General features: G+C 45.0%; 1 protein-coding gene across 12 annotated transcripts in view; it reads right to left on the reverse strand.

Annotated features, from left to right (window-relative positions):
- The window catches only part of PPP2R2B (protein phosphatase 2, regulatory subunit B, beta), a 484,752-nt gene continuing 469,172 nt past the window's right edge, over positions 1,033 to 16,612 (reverse strand). For 11 of the 12 annotated variants that reach the window (XM_021080828.1, XM_021080843.1, XM_021080849.1 and 8 more), the window contains 3 exons: positions 12,595 to 12,764; positions 4,561 to 4,652; positions 1,033 to 1,765 (listed from right to left, as the gene is read on the reverse strand). In XM_021080828.1, coding sequence (XP_020936487.1) covers positions 1,486 to 1,765; positions 4,561 to 4,652; positions 12,595 to 12,764 — 542 coding nt within the window. In that variant the 3' untranslated portion in view covers positions 1,033 to 1,485. 12 annotated transcript variants of the gene reach the window in all.

Raw genomic sequence — 16,612 nt, forward strand, 5'->3', positions numbered from 1 at the left:
TTCACTACTTGTTTCTCTTCCAAAATAAATGAAGATTTCTCTTTAAAAGGAAAACTCTCATTTCAAGCCATGTCCTAGTCACTACATGGAAGGGGTGGGAAATGAGTCACCAGGACCAGAGTGGAGACGCCGAGCCCAGGCCTGGCTTTGACTTCCTCCCACTTCCTCCCTGAACCCACACATCAGAGTTCTAAGTAGTGTCCTGCCCGGAAGTGTGGCACAGAGAACCTTCTGGAAGGTACATGTCCGAATACTCAGCTGAGGGAGGATGACTCAGCCCCTACAGGTTCAAAGCTTCTTGGTTCCCCCAGATTCCATTTCTGTAGGAGGAGGGCCCTTCGGTCTGTTTTTCGAGATTTTTTGAGTCTAGGGCAGGGTTAGAAGCACCAGATTAGACTTGACAAAGCAGCATTTTTTATTGGCCATTTTTGTTCTAGCTACAATGGAGATTGACGGATTGTTACTTTGGGTTAGGAAACCAGGAAATTAGGAGGGGGCTGCCTAGGAGACACGCTTTCCCGGGATCACCGGTGGTGCCACTACTACATTTAGGAGGCCGGAGTATAAACAACCGGGACGCGGCCTTCAAGCGTCAATGGAATAAATAGTCTGGAAAAGGTTGACGGGAAAAGGCCAAGGCACATGTCAGTAGAGGATTCTATGGAGCCATTGAAAATGACAAAAAAGCAAGAGTAACAAAGCTGCAGATGGACTCTGCCCCCGCCCCGCCGTGGCCTCGCCAAGCTAAGTCTGAGACGCTCTGGGTAGAAAGCATTCTCTTTAAGTCCCCTGAAGCATCACGGTGTTGCCCAGCCAAATTCTCAGCCTGTTTCTATGGCGCTTACAAAAAAGGGTAGAGTGGCATCCATGTGGCCCTTCCCTTCGCATTCTGTGTCCCCTTCGAAGCCTCGTGAAAGAAGTCCCTGGCTCACAGGAAACTGTTAAGAAGAAAATGGGGGGGGGGAAATAAAAGGGCTTTAGGGGCAGAAGATGCTGACTGGTGCTGACTTTTCACAAAAAGAGGAGAATTTCTCTTAGAGTAAACGGTGTTTTATTTTTTCGTTGAATTTTTTTCAATCAAGTGGAATTGCTTAATTAAAAAAAAAACTTATCTCTTTTCTCTTTAAATACTACAGACAACCTCATTTTTTATCTCAGCAGACACCTATAAACAAAACACGGGACCCACCAGAGAAAAACGGGGCAATAAAAGCATCAGAAATTCAAGTCAACTATGGAAGAATTACGGTTAGCTGGCAGCTCTCAATTCTAAACAGGAAGGAGTGTCCCAGAACCTACTGGGTTTGACAAAAAGTTTCTTAGAACTGAGGATTTGGGAAAGTCGGAATCCAATGAGTTCTATTCCAGTTGTTTCCTGTGTAGGGAAATGAATGTCGCTGCATCAAACGAACACCCAAAGAAACATTTAAAAAGTGTTTTGACTAGTATTCAGTGTGTGAGATTATTAAGTACTAACGCGTCCTTCTAGTTGACCTTGTCCTGGAATATATAGAGGTTGTTTGTAGCCGCCACTGCTATGATATTTTCTGAGGGGTGCCAAGCTGTATGCAAGATCTTTTTGCTAAAGTCCAGGCTGTCGACACTGATCTCGTCCTTCCTCCGCTTGCCCCCCACGCACACCTTGCGTGGCTTTAGGATCGCCCGGGGTTTACTGTTTTCCCTTGAGGCCTCAAGGGTGACATCACGCTTGGTGTTTCGGTCAAACATCCTGAAGAAGTTGTTGTAGGAGCCCGTCATGATGACACTGCAAGGCAGAGAGGGAAAAGGGGACCTGAGTGCCACAGACAAAGCCTTTCAGGGACAAACGACAGCCTGCGGAGGCCAGCTTTTGGCAACCGGACCTTCTCCTAAAGACAGACCCGAAACCCCAGACCTCCACAGGCTCTGCAGTGTGACTGCTGAGCTTCTTGGGGACCGCTAAGAGCAACGAGCTCTTCGGCGAGGTTTGCAAACAAAGGATTGTGATACCCCTCCTTGCTGCTGATCGATGGATGCCTTTTGGCTCTTGGGCTCCATCAATGAGTCCTGTGGACTTAATGATCCCAGGCCCCCTCCCTCACGTCAGGATTCTGAGGCTGGAGTGAAGTTGTGGGCATAGGGATGCAGCAGTATACAGCCATCATATTGTGCATATTTAAAGGCTGGATGTGGGGAGGGAGTGGGATTCTGTGCTGCCTGACTGCTAAGGCTTTCTTGCATCAGCACTGAGGGAGAGATGCCGACAGTGCAGCAGTGCACCCGCGTGTGTTCTCCCCCTGCCAGGAGCGAGCTCCAAATTCAGCCTCTCCCGAACACTTACCTAAGAAGTGGATGCTGTCGTGGTCTCCCTTGGGAAGGGAGCAAACAGAAAGTCACATTTTGAAAGGCTGAAAGATGAGGACATAGGATCGGGGTGCATTGACAGATGATTTCTGCATTTCTATACGAGTTATCCGTACTTAGGCGTATCTCTAACCGGTTAAGAGAGCAGTGAATGCCAAAAGCCTTCCAGAAGCCACCAGCTGACACTTTAACGGTGCCGGTGTGGACAAGGTGACAGGCTGAGGGAAAGATAAGGCCCCTCAAGCAGCATCCCGAGGCGGCACCTCCCAGAGAGGCTGGCTCGGCCTCATTTGTGGGTGGGGCTCTGAGTGGCGGATGAGGACGGGAGCGCCGAGCACCTCACCCTGGGCTGGATGAAGATGCAGGGAAACCGACAGGACTGGGCTCCAGCCAGGGGGCTAAGCTTGTGGGCACTTGGTTGGCTGTGCAGGTGAATTAACTCAGAATTAGGTTTTGTTCCCCTGGCGCAGGAAACCTGTGCTGTGATACCGTGTGTCTCTGTCATAGAGCAAGCTGTTGTGGCCTCATCAGGCAGGGTGCTGACTGCTTTCCTGCCAGTCTCGTTTCCTCTTCCATCACCCATCAAAGGGGTTTACACAGGAGGAAGAGCCGACACTCGTGCAGTGTCATACAGCTTAGCAATGCCCACGTCGGGCTTCCAGCTCACACCTGCTGGACTCCAGGGCACAAGCATTCAGCCACTTGGCCTCACTGCTACCCACAAGCGGAACGGTGCATCCCACACCACAACTCCCATGGGTTTTTTTCCTTTTTAGGGACACACCCATGGCATATGGAAGTTCCCAGGCTAGGGACCCAATCAGAGCTACAGCTGCCGGCCTGCACCACAGCCACACAACTCGGGATCTGAGCCGTGTCTGCAACCCACACCATAGCTCAAAGCAACGCTGGATCCCCAACTCACTGAGCGAGGCCAGGGATTGAACCCGCATCCTCACGGATACTAGTCAGATTTGTTGCTGCTGCGCCACAATGGGAGCTCCCCAATTAGTTTTTAAACAGCAAGAGAAAGACTCTTTTGGGAAAAAAATCTCAACCACAACTACAGTGCAAGTAATATTTTCTGAGTTACGGAAAGACACTGTAATGTTATGGAAAGAATGTTGCTTTTTAGGTTTTTGTTTTGCTTTTTTGTTTTTTAGGGCCGTACCTGTGGCATATGGAGGTTCCCAAAAAACACCACATGTGTGAAGGTGCCTACTAAGTATAGTTTTGGAATCTCGGTTAAGATGGAAGGGAAACTGGAACAATAACAACTGCTTAAGAAAAAATCTATTAACAGTAACCCGTGAATCGATCACAGATGTGAGTGAAAATAAATAAAAGGGCTGGGCTAGCTTCCTTCCCCTTGAGGGCCTTCGCCCTCTGCTCTTAGCTGCTTGGTGACATGGGCTTGCCACGTGGTGGTTCCCTCCAGGGCTGCCATGTGGAAGGGTATTTTGGACCCCCCGACAAAGGGAGCCCAACAAGGGTCAGAGAGGGATGGCCTGAGCTCCCTAAAAGCTCGGCTCTTGGTGTGTTTTGCTGTGATCACTTCCTGTGGGTTCTAGCACCCACACAGGTGCTGCCGTCATCAAGGAACAGCCCCTGGTAGCCTGTGCTTAGTTCTGGAAATCACAGAATCGTCTCTATCTGTCAACCCAGAAAGAAACTAGGGGGAGGTAATAGGAAGTATTGTTGAAGTCACAGGCGTTAAAACAGTCATAAATCACTCTGAGGGCTCATGATAAATGAGGCCAAGTAGAATTCACTTAATGAACCATGGGGGCCTTCAGCCACGTCTCTACTGGCAGCTTCGAGGGAGAATTTTCCATCTAGAACACACACTCTGCAGTCGTCTGAACTGCTTATCCTGGAAAACGGCTGGTGGATCCTCATTTTCGGCATGCTGAACCAGCTCTCGGAGTGTCTTGTGGGTAAAAAGTAGGAATTTTCTTGCAGTAAAAAGGTCACCTGGGCCAATCGTAGGAGTCCAGGGTCTCACGGTCCCTCCCTTCTTTCCAGGCCTGCCCTCAGAGGTCATCCAGGGGCCCACACAGTGCATCCCTGCCAGGACCTGGGCTATTCTGATTGCCCCTTGGCTGCATCCCAAAGCAAAGGGCAGAGTGATTGCATCCACTTCCGGTTCACGGTCCAGCGCCTTCGCAAGGAGGGGCTCGCCTCTGGAAGGGGCCCAGCCACACAGGCCTTGCTTACCTGTCTGACCCATTCCACACGCACTCAAATTTATCAAAAATGCAGTCATTTTCATAGAGGGAGCACAGCTTGCTGCGGAGGTAGTCGTGAACCTGGTTGGGGGTTGGGGGAGAACACATCAGGAGGGTTAGTTAGTACTTTCAGAAATGATGCCTCTGCGAGTCGCTCCTCCCTGGAGGTGCGCTGTTCATTCTTTCAGCGTGAATGTGGCCTGATGCTGAGGGCCCCGGGTCTGAACCCCGCTGTGGCCGTTTCCAGCCCTGGGCCGTGAGGATGGGTTGGTGAGCCGCTTACGTGGCTGGCATGGATGAAACGAGACGGTGGCACGGAGCGGGCCGGGAAGTGGAATTTCCTAAGCTGATTTGCTGACAGGGCACCATTAGAGGACAAGTTCATACAGTCTTTGTTCCACAAACCTTTACTGAATGTCTGCCATGGGCTTACGCTAGAGCCCACAGGACACTCTTGGGCTCCAGTGCTGGGGAAGGAAGTATAAAACCAAGTAAACACATAAGGTATTTGAGACATGGTGATACAAAAACACATGGAAAAAGGGAGTGGGAGATCGGGGGTGTTATTTTATTTTTTTGAATTACTCAATGAATTGTATTATGTTTATAGTTGTACAATGATCATCACAATCCAGTTTTATGGCATTTCCACTCCAAACCTGGGGGTATAATTTTACACACGGCGAGGCCTCAAGGAGTCACGTGACAAGGTAGCACGGGCGCAGAAGCCTGAAGGAAATGGATGTCCCTCAGTGGTACTGGAGGGAAAGGCTTTCCAAGCACAGGGAATAGCAGTGGAAGGCCAGAGGTGGGATCCCGGAGGCAGCAGGGTGGCGGGGTGGTGTGAGCTGTACGTGGGGGCCTCAGCGTGTTGCTGTCAGTTTGCATAGGTCCCTCACTCTGAGGCCGGTGGAGGGGCTTTACAGAAAGGATTGCCATGCCTGCTGTGTTGGGACAGATGGGAGCGTGCGGGGCAAAGGCAGGGTGGCCAGTTAGAGCCCCGGACACAGGTGATGGCTTGGGCCAGGGTGAGCGCGGAGGTGGGGTGGTCCGATTCTCGGCACGTTTGGAAGCAGAGCTGATGGGACTGGTGGAGAGGAAACCACGTGTCAGACGGGGCTCCTGCCCCCTTCTCTCGAGCGAGTCAAAGACAGAACCGCCATGCTCATTTTTGGGTTTGATAAGGTGGGGATGTCACTGGGGCTTGCCCCGGGGACCCTGACCTGCCGGGAGCAGCTTGGGACTATGTGGCAATTCTCTCCTGTTTCTATTTTTCAGTGAAATAAGAAGCAAGGTTATCCGGGGCGGGCGGGGGGGGGGGGATGGCTGGGATACAGTGCAGGGCTGCCAGAGGCACTGAGAGCCACTTGACATGGTTGGATGTGAATTTTAAATGCGTCTGGTGAGCCTGGCTCAGGTATTTTCTGCAGCTATGTTCTCATCTCGGATGAAGATGGCAAAAGGCAGAGATGAAGGCTCGGGGGGAGGAACCTGTGCTTCGCGTTCAGTTCTTCCTGAACGCCATTGCAGGGAGTGGTCATTATAACAGGCATACGTCATATGCCAGCTCGTTATTATTAGCCAGGCTCGTTATCTATAAAATCTCACTTCATCTCTCAAATCATCTTAGGATGTAGGTATTGTCATTCTCTTTAAAGGAGCATGAAGTACAGGGCGTGGCATCATTTGTCCAAGATCACACAGGAAAGAAAATGACGGGATGGGAACTGAACCCGGGATCCGGGTCCTGGAGGACACGCTCCTCTTTCTCTAGCAACCTGCCTCCCACGTTCTCTGCCTCGCTGGCGGTGCCTTACATGGGGGCCTCAGTCCTAGACAGGACCCGTGATCATGAACTGAAGTGCAGCCAAGACGGAAATCTAATGGGGTGAAGCAGAGGGATGTTATGAAAGCAAAATGTTTGCCTTTGTTCAGAGTCCCTGTCTCCTTTCTTGACCCTGGAGTTCTGCCGGATGCTGAGCGTGGAGGCTCAGCTGTGTGCTTAGTAGTGGGCAAGGGGATGAGGTCAGATTCATTCCATGTGCCATTAGGTGTTTGGGGGATTTGAAAAGCTCTCTCTGTTATTTGGACAGTGGAAGGATTTCTAACTTTGCAAATGAATTTCTTCCACCTTTACTCCTGTGATCCCAAACAGTTCTGGGCCTCGTCAGAGTATCTGCTTCAGGGCTATAGTGACAAGAGATTCCACCTGCGCCTGGGCTTTTGGCTTTGTGAGATGGGGAACGGGGATGGGAGGGCGAGGCTTGGGGCCTGAGCTTGGAACTCTGCTGCAAATTAACGCAGTGTCTTTCCCTTCCTCTCCTACCGCCTTCTGGGCATCCTGGAAATGACTCAGATCTCATCTGGAAGGCCGTTTTGTTTGTAGGGCCATTTCTGCTTGCTGAACATGTCTAGTTATCATTAAGAATCTTTGCGCAAGGCCAAAGAGAGTCTTGGGACAAAGAGAGGGCTGATTCTACGTCTTGAAAAACTTTTTCTCTAGAGGTCCAGATGGTAAATAATGATATTCTGTGGGCCATATAGCTCTGTTGCAACTACCCAACTCCACCCTTGTAATACAAAAGTAGCCATAATACATAAACAAGCGAGTGGGAGTTGTGTTCCAATAAAACTTTATTTACAAAGACGGGTGGCAGACAGGATTGGTGATAGTTGGCCTCGCCCTGACCTTGATTGACTATGAGTCCCCTTTCCCGCATTGGTACAGATTCTTTCCTTGGAAGAAAGTGATGGTGGCAGAAAGGGCATTAACTGGCGGGCCAACTTTTCTTCTGACCTCAAGAATCCATCTCTTATCCACAAAGCAAGCCTGATTCTTGCCTTTATCACTGACTTGCTTCCAAGCTCTTTGGAGAAGAGGCAGAGTGGGGCTTCTGAAGAGGAAGGAGGCCAGGCTGGGAATTAATCCACCGGGCAGTGGACGCCAACTCTGTTACCCTAGTGCTCTGCATCTCCTACTTTCTGGAGGAAAAAGGTGAGCAAAATGATCCTGCGTTCAATCCTACACCTGCCTACTCCTTCCTCTTATATCCATTATAGATCCCTTCTAAAATTTTTAATTTTTTTCTGATGTATCCTCTTGTTATTATAGTTAACTTACAATGTTGTATTTTAGGTGTACGTAGAGTGATTCAGTTATACATACATATATATTTTTTCAGATTTTTTCCCTTACAGGTTATTACAAAATATTTAGTTCCCTGTGCCATACAGTGAGTCTTTGTTGATCTATTTTATATACAGTAATGTATATATGTTAATCCCAGACTCCTCATTTATTCATCCCCCAAGTTTCTCCCCTTTGGCAATCATACATTTATTTTTTATATCTGTAGGTCTATTTCTGTTTTGTATATAAGTTCATTTGTATCATTAAAAAAGTAAGATTCCACATATAAGTAACATCATGTGATGGTTGTCTTTGTCTAGCTTACTTTACTTAGCACGACAATCTCTAGTTGTGTCCATGTGGCTGCACTTGGCATTGTTTCATTCTTTTGACGGCTGAGGAGTGCTCCATTGTAGATATGCATCACATCTTCTTTATCGACTCATCATTGACAGCTGATGCACATTTAGGTTGTGTCCATGTCTTGGCTGCCGTAAATAGGGCTGCTATAAACATTGGGTGCAGGTATCTTTTAGAATTATGGTTTTGTCTGGATACATGCCCAGCAATTGGACTGCTGCATCATATGGCAACTCTATTTTTAGTTTTTTAAGGAACTGCCATACTGTTCTCCATAGTGGCTGCCCCAGTTTGCATTCCTACCACCAGCATGGAGCACTTTTAAGGCAAGACACACACGTGCGTGTTTTGAGCAGGGAAAAACAGGTTTTAGAAACACTTGATGAAGCACGTTTCAAGATGCAGGCTTTTCAGAGGTCTATAATTGTCAAAAATTGTAAAATTCTAAGAGGAGGATAAATCATTATAGGGAAATAAAATAATCATCCTAATTACCTCAAAATAGGTTTTTTTTTTTTTTTTTGGTAGGGGGAGTACCAACTATTGCCTTGAAAATAATGAGGGTTGAAGGGGCAGAGAAGGAGAGTTCTAAACTGGTATAAATGGGGCAGTGGTGGTCCTTTGAAGGCTCGGCTTAGCCAGTCCCCTTCCTTGTGAACCATTCCGGATTCCTGACTTGTCACTTTTGGCATTTGGTCTTCCAGAATCACCAAGGTGAGTGATAAGTTTCAAAGTGTGTGTGTTTTGAAAGGGTGGGCCCATTATTGCAGGAACCACATCACTAAGAACTCTATACACCAGTCTTGAAAGACAAAAGTCAGGAAGGATGCAAAGGGAAAACCTAGCCTGAGTCACTGCTTCTTCTCTCTAGCATCTACGTTCTGGGAAGAGCCTCACGACCTCCAGCGGAGGGTGTCTGCAGGAAAAGACCATCGGCTATGAAGGTACGTTGCATGCATGTTCTGGTACAAAAAAAAAATCTTAGGCAAAGAAATCAACTTTCCTCCATCAGAGGAGAGAATAAGGTAAGACACCTACATGAGAAAATCTAGAGAGCAGAGGGAGAGACAACTTAAAACTTAGCCTGTTTGATGCTTCTCTCTTCTTGTTTCAAACATTGTTTCTCTTTCTGTTCCTGGCCTTCTTGACCAGGCAAGCTGACTCTCCCAACACTGTGGTTTTCAAGTGACATATGTGTGGAAGCCAGGTATTGTAAACTCTGCCAATTTGTTCGTATATTTTGGGGGTTGACAAACTGTCAGATGGTGAATATTTTAGGCTTCATGGGCTGTATGGTCTCTGTCACATGACTTAATTCTGTCCTTGTATGGAAGCAGCCATAGGTAGCATGAAAATGATCGGGTGTGGCTGTTTTAATAAAACTGCTTTTACAAAAACAAGTATGGGGTTGGATTTGGCCCATGAGCCACAGTTTGCCAACCCCTGTTCTGCAGGAAAATGTGAAAACTGCTCGTCATCCTTCAGTCTGCAGGTTCGCATTCCTGGAGGCATGCGTGGGATCATCTGATGGATGTACAGAACTATGTAGGGGTACCTCCTGTCTCTCTGCCCAGGTGAGGCACCAGCAGTTGATTATGGAATTCCTTCCCATGGGATCCATCCTCACGGCCCTTTTCAGCAGTGTTCCAGATACTCAGCTTAAAAACACTGAGACGTGAAAGAGGAATTTCATTTCATTGGAGTATAGCTGATTTTACAATGTTGTATTAGTTCCAGGTGTACAGCAAAGCAAATCAGTTATACATATACATATATCCATTCTTCTTTCCCATATAGGTTACTGCAGACAATTTTGCTTTTTAGGGCCACGTGTGTGGCATACGGAGGTTCCCAGGCTAGGGGTCGAATAGCAGCTGCAGTTGCTGGCTTAGGCCACAGCAACCTAGGATCTGAGCCGCATCTGTGACCTACACCACAGCTCACGGCAACGCCGGACCCTTAACCCACTGCGTAAGGCCAGGGATCGAACCTGTATCCTCATGGACAGTAGTTGGGTTTGTTACCTGTGGGCCACAAAGGGAACTCCACAGACTATTGCGTAGACCTCCTGTGCTGTGAGAAGGTCCTTGTTAATTACCTTTTATACATAGTAATGTGCACGTGTGAATCCCATCCTCTCAATTTACCCCTCCCCACCAGGCTCTCCCCTTTGGTAAACCAGGAGTTTGATTCCGAAGTCTGTGAGCTTCTGTTTTATAAATACGTTCCTTTGTATCATTTTAAAACTAGATTCCACAGATCAGTGATATCATATATTTGTCTTTCTCTGTCCAGACACTCAATCAGAGTTTGCATAGCATCTTTTATATAGTATACTACCATCTTTTGTATGGTATATAAACTGAATTGCTTTGAAATATGATGTCTAAAATGTGTTAATTTTTTGTAATATTTCATTTCAATGCATGTTTGAAGATATCTATTTCTTAGTGTTCTATAAAGAAGATTTCCAAATCTACGCGTAGCTTAAGGTAGTTTTTGACAGCCATGCTCTGAAAATGGTATTATTTCATGTCACTGCTAGTTAGCTTTGTTGTAAAAGTCTTTCCACAAAAGGAAAGTACTAATTGCTCCCTGACTCTTCCCTAACCGGGGCTCTCCAGCAGGTCACACCTCTGTCAACACCACTGTGTCAGGTTCTGATTCCTACTGCTGTCTCTTTTGTACTGAGGGAGGTAACACTGGATGGTGTGTGGGTGCAGCTGGACAAGGGCACTCATGTGTCCTAGGCTGGAGATGAAGGGCTGAGAGTGGGAGCTTGAGGGCAGGCTCTGGGGGACAAGAAGACCACAAACACACAGGGGATGCTACATCTGTGGTCTTGAATTCTGGTTCTCCCAACCTTTTTACAGCACCTTCTGGACCTCGCAGCCAGCCACCAACGTCCTTGGTGTCGTCAGCCTCCTCCCTGAACTTCACCTTCTGCTTCTGACCAAAAGAGCTGCTTGCTTCTCCTGAGGCCACTCACGTCAGGGCTGGCCTTCTGCCCACCTGTGCCAAGCTGGTGTGGGCTCCATGCCACTCCAGATGCTCCTTCCTGTCTGATGTCCTCAGCTCCTTTGGAGCCAAGCCATCCAACATGACTGCCTGCTGCCCATTCTTCTTATAGTTGTCAGCAGCTGTGAGTCCTCCTGCCTCATTCCTGGAAGCAACTTTTGCACCTCGATCTCTCTTCCGTCACCATCCCTGCCATCATTCCTAGAGACCTGGATACTCCAGACTCTGGGTTACTTGGCCTCATCTTTTTTGTGAGTTTGCCTTTTGTTTCCTTGGTCCTATTATTGCTTGAACCGTTCATTGCTAAAACTGTACTTGTTTAACAAGTATGGCTCTATTGCTCCCTCTTATCATTTTAACACTCCTTGTTATCCTGATTCTATCTATCCATTCTTCACTTCTCTCCTTACCTACCTTAGATTCAATGGTCCACCCTTCCACTTACTCTTTTAACTTGCCTTTCTCTCTCCTTCCATGGTACTCACTTGGCAAAACCCCATCACTGGTTAAATCTAACTTTCTGCCCTTCCTTGCCCATACCAAGCAGGCGAATGTGGCTGGGAAGAAACACATGATCATGGATTAGTCTCACTTTAAGTCAAGAATATAAACCTCACGTGGATCCCCGAGCAACCCTACCCATTGCCCTAATCAATTCACTCTCTTAGATGAGTATTTCACACTTTTCCTTCTCACTCAGCTAATGACCTTGCTTCTTATTTTAGTGGAAAATAGAAGCAATGAGAAGAAACCATCTCTCTGTTCCCATCACAAAGTCTTCACACCTACTACATCTGTGCTCTTGATTCTTTTCTCCTCCCTTTGATGGGTGGATTGGCCAACTCTTATGCCCAATACTGTAATGGAATCTCCTCCCTCCAGGAGTTGACTGCTTCAGTCATCTCCCTTCCTATAGCAGAAAACAAGCCATGGTAATCCTTAATCCTGCATCCTCTTCCAGCTACTGCCCATTTCTCTGTTCCCCTTCAAAGCACGATTTCTTTCAAAGTCTCACTAAGTTCACATTTGCGATTTACTGTCTGTTTCAAACCCACTCCAATCAGACGTTCTTTCAAACCACTTCACCTGCACTTGTCTCATTAAGGTGCCTGATCACCTCCGTGTTACTAAATCTAGTGGCCATCCTCGGCCCTGACTTGATTCAGTAATAGCAGTTGGTGACTTCTTCCTCCTGGTGACAGTTTCTCGTTTTGGCTTCCAGGCCTTCTCTCAGTTTCCTTCCTACCTTGTTGGCACTTTGCTCCAACCTTTCTTGCCACATCCATTTCCTCCTCCCAGCTACAAACACTGGGGCCTCAGGGTGTGGCTCCTGACCTTTGCTCTAGGCTAGATCTAGCCCCACTTACACTGAGCTGCCGACCTGCTATTTCTGAATGTTTAATCGGCTCAACATGCCTTTTATTCTTCTGCTTGGTAAGCCTTTGCAGGCAGAGGCTGACTTGGAACCCTCAAAGGAAGTGCTCAAGCTGCCTATGTGTGTGTGGTGGTCTGTACCTGGTAAGTCTCGATGGGGCGGTTTTCCATGTTGAGATCCCAAACTTTGACGGTCAGATAGTCTCTGGTCATGATATACCTCCCACTGTGGCTGAACTTCACATCCGAAATCGAAGAGATAATTTCAGAGAAAAACGACCTGTTGCTTGGATCTTCCGGCTCTTCAAAAACTGCAGGACGAAAGCAAAACAAAACAAACTGAGTCCACCCTTATCCACTGACACCAATGTGTTTGGACCCACTAGAAAGCCAACAGTCTAACTTGCAGTAGGGCTGAAATCTGTAGCATGTACGTTGCCAACAGAACTGTCAGTGAGCTCCTTGGCAGCAAAAAAGCTGTCACTGGTTTCCGTACTGTGTTTCTCATGGAAGGACTCCCCTGGGGCTTGTCGCATCCGCAGATCTGGCCCTGACCATTCACAAGCTCCCAGCCTGTGTCTCTAAATCCACTTCATGTTTCGCTCTGGTCTCTCTGGGTATCACGAACATATACTTAAACATTTTTTACACTTTTTTTGGAGATGTAATTCATATACCATAAACTGATTCATCTAAATTTTATAGTTCAATGGTTTTTTTAGTAAGATCACATAATCATGCAACCATCTGCAGTCTAAATTTAGGATATTTTCACTCCCCGACCCAAAAAACGCCCAACAACTCCATACCCATTGGCAGTAACTCCCCACTCCCTATTCCTGCAGCCCTAGGTAACCATTAATCTATTTTATTTTATGAAATTGCCCAGTCTATAAATATCATATAAATGGAATCATACAATATGTGTTTTTTTGTGACTGGCTTCTTTAGTGTGATGTTTTGGTGGTTCATCTATGTTGTGGCATGATTCATTTCTTTTTATGCTCGAGTAATATTCCACATATGAGACTGACATGCTCCACTGTGCAGGGCCACTGACACACAGAAATACAAAGGAACATAAGAGGCTAACAATCAGCTATATGCCAAAAGATGGACAACCTATAATAAATGGACAAATTCTTAGAAAGGCATAAGCTTCCAACACTGAAACAGGAAGAAATAGAAAATATGACTGGACGAATCACAGGTACTAAAATTGAAACTGTGGTTAAAAAAATTCCAAAAACACAAGTCCAGGATCAGACAGCTTCACAGGCAAATTCTATAAAATATTTAGAGAAGAGTTAACACCTATCCTTCTGGAATTCTTCCAAAAAATTGCAGAGAAAGAACACTCCCAAGTTCATTTTATGAGGCCACCATCACCCTGCTACCAAAACCAGACAAAGACATGACAAAAAAAAAAGAAAATTAGAGGTCAATATCATTGGTGAATATAGATGCAAAAATCCTCAACAAAATACTAGCAAACCAAACCAATTCTTCAATATCTGCAGATCAATCAGTGTGATACTCTGCCACTAATCAACTAAAGAATAAAAACCCTACGGTTATCTCAATAGATTCAGAAAAAGCTTTTGAAAAAATTCAACACCCATTTTTGATAAAAATTCTCCAGAAGGTGAGCATAGAGTGAACATACTGCAACATAATAAAGGCCATGGATGACAAAGCCACAGAGATAACACACTCAATGATGAAAAGCTGAAAGCATTTCCTTTAAGATAAGAATGAGACAAGGAAGTTCACTCTGGCACTTTTATTCAATATAGTTTTGGAAATCCTAGCCATAGCAATTAGAGAAAAAAAGAAATAATAGGAATCCAGATTGGAAAAGAATAAGTAAAACTGTCATTGTTTGCAAATGACATGATCCTATACACAGAAAATCCTAAAGCTACCAGAAAACAATTAGAGCTCATCAATGAATTCAGTAAAGTTGCAGGATACAAAATTAATACACAGAAATGTCTTGCAGTAACAATGAAAGATCAGAAAGAGAAATTAAGGAAACAATCCCATTTACCATTGCATCAAAGAGAATACAATACTTAGGAATAAGCTTACCTGAAGAGGCAAAAGACCCATACTCTGAAAACTATGAGACACTGTTGAAGGAAATGGAAGATGACACAAACAAATGGAAACAAATACTATGTTATTGGATTGGAAGTATCAACACTCTCAATATGCCATACTACCCAAGTGATCCACAGGTTCAGTGCAATACTTATCAAATCACCAATGGCATGTTTCACGAAACTAGAACAAAATTAAAAAAAAAATTTGTGTGGAAACACAGAAGATCCCAATAGCCAAAGAAATCTTGAGAAACAAAAATGAAGCTGGAGGAATCAGGGTCCCTGACCTCAGATTATACTACAAAGCTATAGTTATCAAAACAGTATGGTAGTGGCACAAAACTAGACATATAGCTCAATGGAACAGGACAGAAAGCCCATACATAAACCTATTCACCTACGGTCAATTAGTCTATGACAAAAGAAGCAAGAAATATACAATGGAGAAAATACAGTCTCTTCAATAAACGGTGCTGGGAAAACCGGACAGTTACACATGTGAAAGAAGAAATTAGAAATTCCCTAACACCTTATAAAAAAACCTCAAAATGGCTTAAAGACCTAAATATAAGAATGGGTATAGAACTCTTATAGGAAAACATAGGCAGAACACTCTTTGATATAAACTGCAGCAGTATCTTTTTGGATATACTTCCCAGAGTAACAGAAATAAAAACAAATTAGATATGAATCAAGAAGAAATAGATCAAATGAACAGACCAATCACTAGAAATGAAATTGAATATGTAATAGAAACATTCCCTACAAACAAAAGTCCAGAACCAGGTGGCTGCACAGGCAAATTCTACCAAACATACAAAGAACTTATACTCATCCTTCTTAAAATTTTACAAAAGGTGAAGAAGGAACACTCCCAAAGATATTCTATGAAGCCACCATCACCCTAATACCAAAACCAGACAGAGACACTACAAAAAAAAAAAGTTATAGGCCAGTATCTTTGATGAATATAGATGCAAAAATTCTCAACAAAATTTTAGCCAACCAAATCTAACAACACAGGAAAAAGATCATACACCACAATCAAGTGGGATTCATCCGAAGTTCACTATGATGGTTTAACATACACAAATCAATCAATGTCATACACTATATTAAACAAAAGTCAAAAGCCACATGATCATCTCAATAGATGCAGAAAAAAGCATTTGATAAAGTCCAACATCCATTCATGATCAAAACTCTTATCCAAGTGAGTACATAGGGAACAATCTTAATATAATAAAAGCCCTTTATGACAAACCCACAGCCAATATAACACTCACAGAGAAAAGCTGAAAACCTTCCCACTAAAATCTGGAAAAAGACAAGGATGACCACTCTCATTACTTTTACTCAGCACAGTGTTGGAAGTCCTGGCCATGGCAATTGGACACACCAAAGCAATGGGAGGAGAAGAGGTAAAATTGTCACTGTATGACGATAATATGATACTACATATAAAAACCCTAAGGACTCAACCCAAGAACTACTTGAACTGATCAACAAATTCAGCAAAGTAGCAGGATATGAGATTAACAGTCAAAAATCAGTATCATTTTTGTATACTAACAATGAAATACTAGAAAAGGAATATAAAAATACAATACCTTTTAAAATTGCACCCCCAAAAAATCAAATACCTGGGAATAAACCTGACCAAGGAGGGGAAAGACTTATATGCTGAGAACTATACAACGTTAATCAAGGAAATTAAAGAGGATTCAAAGAAGTGGAAAGATATTCCATGCTCTTGGGTTGGAAGAATTAATATCATAAAAAAGCCATACTACCCAAAGTGATCTATAGACGCAGTTCTATCCCTATCAAATTACCCGTGACACTTTTCACAAAACTAGAATAAACAATCCAAAAATTTATATGGAACCACAAAAGACCCAGAATTGCCAAAGCAATCCTGAGCAACAAAAACCAAGCAGGAGGCATAACTCTCCCAGACTTCAGGCAATATTACAGAGCCACAGTAATCAAAACAGTGTGGTACTGGTACCAAAACAGACAGACAGACCAATGGAACAGAATAGAGAACCCAG

This window comes from Sus scrofa, chromosome 2 (assembly GCF_000003025.6).
Source record: "Sus scrofa isolate TJ Tabasco breed Duroc chromosome 2, Sscrofa11.1, whole genome shotgun sequence".
Taxonomy (NCBI): Eukaryota; Metazoa; Chordata; class Mammalia; order Artiodactyla; family Suidae; genus Sus; species Sus scrofa.